The sequence below is a fragment of the Henckelia pumila genome, chromosome 1 (assembly GCF_033568475.1).
Source record: "Henckelia pumila isolate YLH828 chromosome 1, ASM3356847v2, whole genome shotgun sequence".
Classification (NCBI taxonomy): Eukaryota; Viridiplantae; Streptophyta; class Magnoliopsida; order Lamiales; family Gesneriaceae; genus Henckelia; species Henckelia pumila.
The window spans coordinates 66,264,558-66,273,204 of NC_133120.1; the positions used below are offsets into that span (position 1 = coordinate 66,264,558).

At 35.8% G+C, this 8,647-nt stretch overlaps 1 protein-coding gene across 1 annotated transcript; it reads left to right on the top strand.

Moving 5' to 3' along the window:
- The first annotated feature begins 2,516 nt into the window (after window positions 1-2,516).
- On the top strand, window positions 2,517-8,147 carry LOC140875255 (serine/threonine-protein kinase PBL27-like). Its single transcript, XM_073278908.1, has 5 exons — window positions 2,517-3,045; window positions 3,823-4,019; window positions 4,228-4,417; window positions 6,409-6,800; window positions 7,169-8,147. Exons 1-5 carry the CDS (start codon window positions 2,904-2,906, stop codon window positions 7,778-7,780), a joined length of 1,533 nt encoding a protein of 510 aa, XP_073135009.1. The 5' UTR covers window positions 2,517-2,903; the 3' UTR covers window positions 7,781-8,147.
- The last annotated feature ends 500 nt before the right edge of the window (window positions 8,148-8,647 follow it).

An 8,647-nucleotide genomic window follows, 5' to 3' on the forward strand; every position in this document is an offset into this window, starting at 1 on the left:
ATATTGACTTCGATGGGTTTGTATAACTTTTAAGAATTGTTTAAATTTTCATTTTTTTTCCTGATATGCTTTAATTAAGTTTAATTGCATGTCTTAAGTTCTATTTAGGTAGTGTTTGGGAGAGCTTTAAGAAACACTTCTTAGCTTTTTATTAACAAAATTTTGAAATTTTGTGAAATTTTATTAAGAAAAAGCTGAAAAATGCTTCGTACAAGCTCTTCCAAACACTATCTTAGTAGGTGATCTGAGACGGGTCCTTACAGTTTTTCAGTTGTCACTCCAAATATGGGAACATATAGAAACCTTATTATGTAAATAAAAAAAATTCTTTAATTAATTCTTGATATTTTCACGAACTAATCTCTTAATTGTTTAGTGAGTGTAGTACGTGGAACGTGAATTGCAGCATGTTGTAAAAAAATCATGACATAAATTTTGAAAACTAAACCTAGATGCAATAATAAATAAAGATGTTGTATAGAAACAAATCTAGACGTTGATTCTCTTAATTGTGCATACAATTATTTAAATAATTGAGAGTGTATACCTCCATCAGAAAGCAAATCTAGTAAGGGCAATGTGATGCGTGTTGAAATGTTGAAAAGCTGTCTTGTTTATACATATACACACAAACACACCGGGTATGCACACAAACACACACCTATTTAATGTATTTAATGTATTGTATGTATTAATTATTATCATACCGAATAAAACATATTCACCTTATATATAATAATACATGGGTATCATGAGCGTCAGCTGAGCTTGCAGAGTTTAATATATTTTTGTTAATATAACGGAATCCGGATATGTCATATTGATATGATATTGTCCACTTTGGATCTAAACCATCATGGTTTTGTTTTTGGAATCACCCAAAAGGCCTCATACCAATGAAAGTATCATTCCATATATTAACTCGTGATCTTTCCTTGATCTTCCAATGTGAGACTTTGATTGAATATCCAGCAATCCTCCCCTCAAATGAAGTCCCACGATCATTCACGTGGTTCGGACCTTCCCTCAATCCGTCCTCCAATCGAGGCCACTCCCACTCCAATGCATGAAGCACATGTTTTACAAGAATTACCGGGAGCATTACCCTCGAGAGGGTATCACTGATCTTACCGGGAGCCTCACCTCTTTTGTTTAAATCTCCGAGGATTCCACCCACATTATAGCTCGATCAGACCGTGACTCATTCCCACAGACGGCGCCATTTGTTAATACAATGGAATTTGGATATCTCACATTGGTATGATATTGTCCACTTTGGTTCTAAATTCTCATGATTTTGTTTTTGGAATCACCCAAAAGACCTCATACTAATGGAGATATCATTTCATATATTAGTTCATTATCTTTCCTTGATGTTCGAATGTGGAACTTTGATTAAATACCCAACAATTTAAAAAAAAATCAAATGTTCATGTGTAGGGTATCATTCCTGTAAAAATTCAGATTCAAGAATTTTATTGTTAAAATATCCTACATCGAATATTAAAAATAATAAAAAGTAGCTTAAAATCCATGAGGTTTATATCATTCATTAGACACATCTCTAGTATTTATAACCTAACATCTATTATGAGTAGGTATCTTGTGAGATGATCTTATAAATAGGGACAAATTTGTAAAACGGGTCAATTCGACATATATCTACAATAAAAAAATATTTTTACATGATTTAAGTCCAATGGAGATCAATTACACAAAATTTATTTGTGAAACTGTCTCTGAGAGATATGGGTTTTTGTGTTTATTATAGTGGTGATATTTGTAAGTAAGAGGGTGTTTGGCTAAACTTATTAAAAAGAGCTTATAAGCTGTTAGAACTTATTTTAAAAATAAGTTGTTAAAGTGTTTGGATAAACTTATTTTAAATAACTTTAAAATGTTGATGTGTTTGGTATTATAAGATCTTTTTATTGTCGAAATTACCAAAAAGTGTATAATTATATGAAAATAATGTTTCGAGTTATACATATATGAAAATAGTTTTAGAATAAACATATATTAAAAAATAAAATTGTTATAATATTTTTATTTTAGAAAAATTTATGTGATTTGGAATTTTTTTTAAAAAATAATTTTTAATATTTAATGGGTGGAAGATATGATGGAGATTTATTAAAATATTTAAGGATATTTTAGAGAGATAGAATGTTAAAATAAGATCTTTTTGAAAAAAGTACCTCCCCTTACTTTTTTAAAAACAGCTTATAAGCTGTTAAACAGCTTATTTTGACAGTTTATAAGCTGTTTTTAAAAAAATTTACCAAATAGATCCAGAAAGCTTTTAATCTCTGTTTTTAAGAGCTTAAAAGTTCTCCAAACACCCTCTAAATTTGAGAAGTTAGGAAGCAAAGAAGAAGTGATACAAATAATGCGTTGCCACGTAAAGCTAGTAAAATGTACCAAATAGTTGTCCAACTAAGCTGTACACACGGATTTCATACCGCACAGTTCCAACAAAACTCCCCTCATTCACCTAATTTTCGCTCTTTCAAAATTTAAACTAACCATAAAGATAAATAAACACTTCTTTTTTGACTTTTCATCTCTCACGTTTCTTTATTTCCCAGTTTCCACATATAAAATGCACGCATTTATATAGCAACATTATAATTTTCTACTGTTTTTTGCAATTTTTATCAAGGCTGAAGAATCAAGATTTTCTTGGATTTGATCTGCTTTTGTTTTCTAACTGGTTGTGAGATGATCTCAAATCTTGAGGTGCTGGGGAATATTTGTATGTTTTTTGTTGCTTAAAATCAAGTTAAAGATGGGGTTTTTATGAGGTGGATTGCGTTAAGTTCTTGGTAAAGATTTATCAGCACGTGGATTATATGTAGATTTAGTGAGAGATTTTCGAGGTGGGTCTGTTGTTTTGAACTGATATGGGGTGTCTTCCGTGCTTTGGATCATCAAAAAAAGAAGGAATTGAGAATAACAGCGGAGTTAAAGAAGTAGCAAAGAAGGAGTCTTTTAAAGATTGTTCAGCAGCTCAGTCTAACAACCATGGGAATAGATTGAGTTCAGGTACATAATTCAGACATTTTCTATTCTGCAATTTCAAGGGTGTTTTTTCTCTGTTTTGTGGGATTGCTAAGTGTTTTTCGATCCTAATTCAGAGTTTTTATATCATTTTCGTCTTTCTTGGTGATGCCATGGATTAGGGTTTCTTTTCACTGTCTTGATCAGTGGTATTTGCATACTTTTTGCTGTGATTTGGAGGTTTGAGATGAATGGATTTTAATTGTGAATGAAAAATTGGTCCATTGGTTTGGTCCTTTTTTGCTGTAATTTATTGCTTGGTAAACTCATTATGCTTTTTCTTTTACTTTTTTGCCGCTTTTATCTGTATGTACTTAATGTGCTGTGGACAGAGGTCATGGACCTCTTTCTCGTTTGTGGCTGGAGTTTTAATTTGTGCTGAATTTCATTGTACATTGTAGACGGAGTGCTAGTCACAGATTTTTTTATCAATTAATATTTTCCCAATTTGGCTTTTTTCTATCTACAAAACATTGTTGGGTTGAGTAGTGCAAAATGCCGATTACTTGTTTTCAGTTAGAAGCCTAAAGGATGACGGATGTGTAGGCTTTGCTTTGCTTTGCTTTGTTTATTAGAATACCATAGTCAGATTATTGGCTAGGATGAAAGATTTATGTGGGACAACAATTTTCTAAAATATTCAAAATGATCAAATTCTGAATTTATTTGCATCAGACACTTTGGTGTCACTGCTTCCAGACCAGTTACATTTTCTGAAAGTGCGTGATTTCTTTTTCTTGTATTTGCCTAATGTTTCCCTAGATAAATCGAAATCGCGAGGCAGCAATGATTCTAAAAGGGAAGCCTCAATTCCCAAAGAAGCAACAGCTAATATTGCGGCACAAACATTTACCTTTCGCGAGCTTGCAGCAGCTACGAAGAACTTTAGACCAGAGTGTTTGCTTGGTGAAGGTGGCTTTGGACGTGTTTACAAAGGACGCCTGGAAAGCACGGGACAGGTGATTTATGCCTAGTTCACCAATTTGATGGACTTAATCGTCGCTGCTTTTTGTCTAGCCTAATATCTTGATTGTGGAAGAAAGTGTGGCAATTGCGTTTCTTTTTTGCCCCTTGATATAGTAACAAACATTCTGGTCGTTGAATTTTATCCGCTGCACTTAATTTACATTATTTACTTGAAATTGTGAATGTGCCATCTTTTGGTAGGCGGTTGCAGTTAAACAGCTTGATCGGAATGGCCTTCAAGGAAATAGAGAATTTTTAGTGGAGGTTCTCATGCTTAGCCTTTTACATCATCCAAATCTTGTCAACCTGATTGGATATTGTGCTGATGGAGACCAACGTCTACTTGTCTACGAGTACATGCCATTGGGATCTCTAGAAGACCATTTACACGGTCAGTTCAGCTGCACAAACCAGCCATCTATAATTTCCGCAAATGAATTAGTATATATAATCTTTTTGTCAAATCCCATTAATCCATCCACGTTCCCCACAGATCTTGTTTTGCATAAAAGTTAAAAAAAATTTAAAACAATATTAATATCATTTTTAATGGATATCTGTTGATCTGGTTATGTTTGAATACATTAACTTCAGATACTTCAGGAAACACTTGCAGAAAAATTATAGCTTTATTTTTGTGTTTGTCATACACGGCTGTTTTCTCGTACTTATTATCTGCTATTCTCGTGTGGCGTGTTGTGTGCAACCTAGAGGCGGTAAAGCTGTTACGGACTCAAATATTGCTATAGGCTCTAATATAAATTGTTGCAACAACGATTTATATATAATATATAATAATAGTAGCTAGTCCTTGGCACGAGCTAGTTAACACTCAGGTACAATAACAGAGTAATTATAACAATTTCCTCTCCACGTCTTATAACCTTCACCACATATAGATTCTTCTAAGGCTTATAGCTCTTGGGCTTGATTTGGTGTAGGCCCAATATATTAAACTATTAAAGCCTATAGCAATATTTGAGTCCATAACAAAAGCTGAGCATCAAATAAAATCAATACAACTGCACAGAAAAGTTTTTTGTCGGCTGTCAATTATCTATTCATCTTTTTAAAGAGGAGCTCAAGTGAGAAAGCTGATTTGTTATAGAATGTTCACATCCAGTGCAAATGTATATTGAAAATGGTGTTAGAGTAGTTTTGATGCATAAGAGGCATTTTACTGAATTCTGCACAAAGGGACATCGATAATTTCATTGTATGTTTTGGAAACTTAAATGTTATAGTAAATTAGTGATGCTGTACCATTTTTTGTTTTGATTGTTGATGCGCTGTACCATTTTTTGTTTTGATTGTTGATGCTCCTTACACTCCTTTGATAATTTCCCTGTTGCTTCATCTCTCATAACTTCATCAGTCGCGGAGGGTAGGGGCATATGGTTGTGCTGTAATTTTACATGTTAAATATGATGCATGCAGTGGTAGTTTAGCACTTTTCCCAGTACTCGAGGAACATGTGGACATTAAAATCAATCAGATCAAGCTTCTGTCGAGGAAGAAAAAAGTGATTTTTTTTAATAGTTGCCACTAATGCTGATGCTCCGCCTCTTTTGACTGTGATTAAGAATACGTTGTTGCTTTCAAGGCTGCAAATACTCAGTTAATTAAAAAGTAATCTTACTGGCATTTCAAGAAATCTAATTGAATTATTGGCAGGGTCGGAGCTAGGATCCGAATATTAAGAGGGCCAAAACTTAGAAATATTAACATATTTTGTGCTTTTTGCGGTGTGCAAATGCACAATACTAAGCCATAAGTGGGATGTTTTTAAGAAACATTCAAGAAAGTTTTTCTAATGCAGGGAGGTGATTGCCTAACCCTACTGCATGTGGCTCCACCAATAGTCATTAGGAGTCTTTTTTGAATTTTCACAAATAATCTTTTTTTGTGTGATTTTGGCCTCTTGATGATGCTGTATCAGCTATTAAATAATTAGAACCTGGACGATGATAGAGGATAGACTCGAGCCTCCGAGAACAAACCAGCCGTTGTATATTTTGAAGATTTGGATGGTCAAGGGAGAGATAGGGAGGTCATTCCCCCCACTTTTTCTTAACCATGTTCTGATAAATGTGTAAACGGAGAGGATAGCGTAGATAATTGACATGAAATTGCTTGGATGTCAGTGTGTCAGACTGTCAGTATTGAACTAGATTGGTACTTGAATTGAGCTCATGTTGCACAAACTTGTAGTAAGCAACCTCTGATCAATCATGTACATGATAATTTTTTTTGCTCAAAGTTTGATATGATTACTGCAAGTATGTTTTGAAGAGCTCAAGTTATTCAGCTTATCCATTAACAAATATGATTGAATACATTCTCTATTTGCGTAGTTCATAATGGTGACATCTATGTACACAGATCTTCATCCAGATAAAGAACCTTTAGACTGGAATACGAGAATGAAGATTGCTGCTGGTGCGGCCAAAGGGTTGGAATATTTGCATGACAAAGCCAATCCACCAGTCATATACAGAGACTTAAAATCATCAAACATCCTTCTTGACAACGGATATTTCCCCAAATTATCGGACTTTGGACTTGCAAAACTGGGCCCCGTTGGGGATAAAACTCACGTTTCAACAAGAGTGATGGGGACATATGGTTATTGTGCTCCCGAATATGCCATGACCGGCCAACTTACATTGAAATCTGATGTTTATAGTTTTGGAGTCGTTTTTCTTGAGATAATCACAGGCCGAAAGGCTATTGACAACACTAAGGGCGCAGGGGAGCATAATCTTGTTGCATGGGTAAGTTTTTTAATTTACTTTTCACATTAAGCTTGTAGTTATTCTGCTTTTCATGCTTCTTGGACATAATACATCGCCCAATTCGCTCGATGATCGATTGGTTGGTTTTTAGGAACTTATAAATGAGATTATAGTTACATCTTATTGGTGTTTATTAAAAAAGAAAAAACAAACGATGAACTATTGATGGTTGAGTCCGATGGGGAGCAAGGGGATGGTAAGGGCAGTACCCTTCCCTAAATTTTTTGAGTTCTAGCTTTGCCTCGTTGGTCCTTACGCTTTACTTTCGGCTCCACCGGGCACCGTCACACCGTGAACTTGCATTTTCTTTAAGTTTTTTTTTGGAAATAACTTTCTTTAACTTTTAGGCAAGGCCACTTTTCAAAGATCGAAGGAAGTTTCCAAAGATGGCCGATCCTCTGTTGCAAGGTCGATATCCAATTCGTGGACTTTATCAAGCACTGGCAGTTGCAGCTATGTGCTTGCAAGAGCAAGCTGCCACAAGACCTCTAATTGGCGACGTTGTGACTGCTTTAACATATTTAGCATCCCAAACCTATGACCCTAATGCACCTGTCTCACAGAGTAACAGAGTTGGTCCGTCTACTCCACGGCACCGGGATGAGCGTAGGCACACATCTGATGGTACCGACAGCTTATACGATCCGAGCCACCAGGGTTCGCCCTCCACTCATAAAAATTCGCCTGACTATCGGAGGAGAGATCCTGTCAGGGCTGGTGCAGACTTACGAAGGATTGAAACTGGAAGTGGGTCCGGCAGGAAATTGGGTTTGGATGACTTGGACCGCCCCGGTTCTCAAAAAGACAGCCCTGTCAGTGGTGGCAGAGCAAGAGAAACGCCAAGAAACCGAGACTTGGACAGAGAACGTGCTGTTGCTGAGGCCAAAGTGTGGGGTGAGAACTGGAGGGAGAGAAAGCGAAGTAATGCCATGGATAGTTTCGATGGCACAAACGAATGATATGGTGACGAACCACCATATGGTCAGGCGGAGGGAATAGTGTACATTGTTGCATCATGTGGCTGGGCTTTGAGGTTCAACCTGGAATAAGGAAGACTCATTCCGAACTATCGGGCATGCCATTTTGAGGAAAATATGTAAGAGTAACATTGCTGAATGGAATATGCGATGTATAATCTATGTATTTAGGGGACTTCATGAGATTTCTCGTGTTTTGGAAGAAGAGGTTAAAAACTTGTGCTCCTTGTGTTGTCTGTGCACGAGGTTGCTTGGTTTGGTTTTGGTACTATCTGGTGTTGTATAGTCACAGTATGTATGAATATATGAGTCAATGAATTACTTATTCGGCTTATAGAAAGAGATTTGATCATCGCCATTTGATACTCAAAACTCAGGCTACTGAACATGGATCAAGCTTAAACGCATATAAATTCCATTTTGAAAATCATTTCTCGAGGGTATTTCAATTAGAACTGTCATTAATGGGTTAGTTCATTTCGTCCTATTGAAGGATGGGTTGTGGGTCAACTTGTCTCGGCACGTTTAATATACTAAAAATATGGTGAAATCTGTTGGGTTGGTCCGTCTCATCTCACCAAATAGGTGGGTTGGATTAGAAAATTCTCAACCCGGCTAGTCAAATAGTGGGTTGTAGCGGGTTATTGATAAACTCGTCTTTTCAGTCCATTTTGACGGCTCTAAATTCAGTGGACGTGTCTCACTATATTAAAAAGAGTTATCTATTTCACACTTAATGTTAGAAAGATTCGATCCATAAGCTGATCATTTCCAATTTTAAAGAATTTCTTAGTTTTCATGCCCAAACTCCGGTGATATCTAATGCTCAAACAAATTAAATTCTAAGTA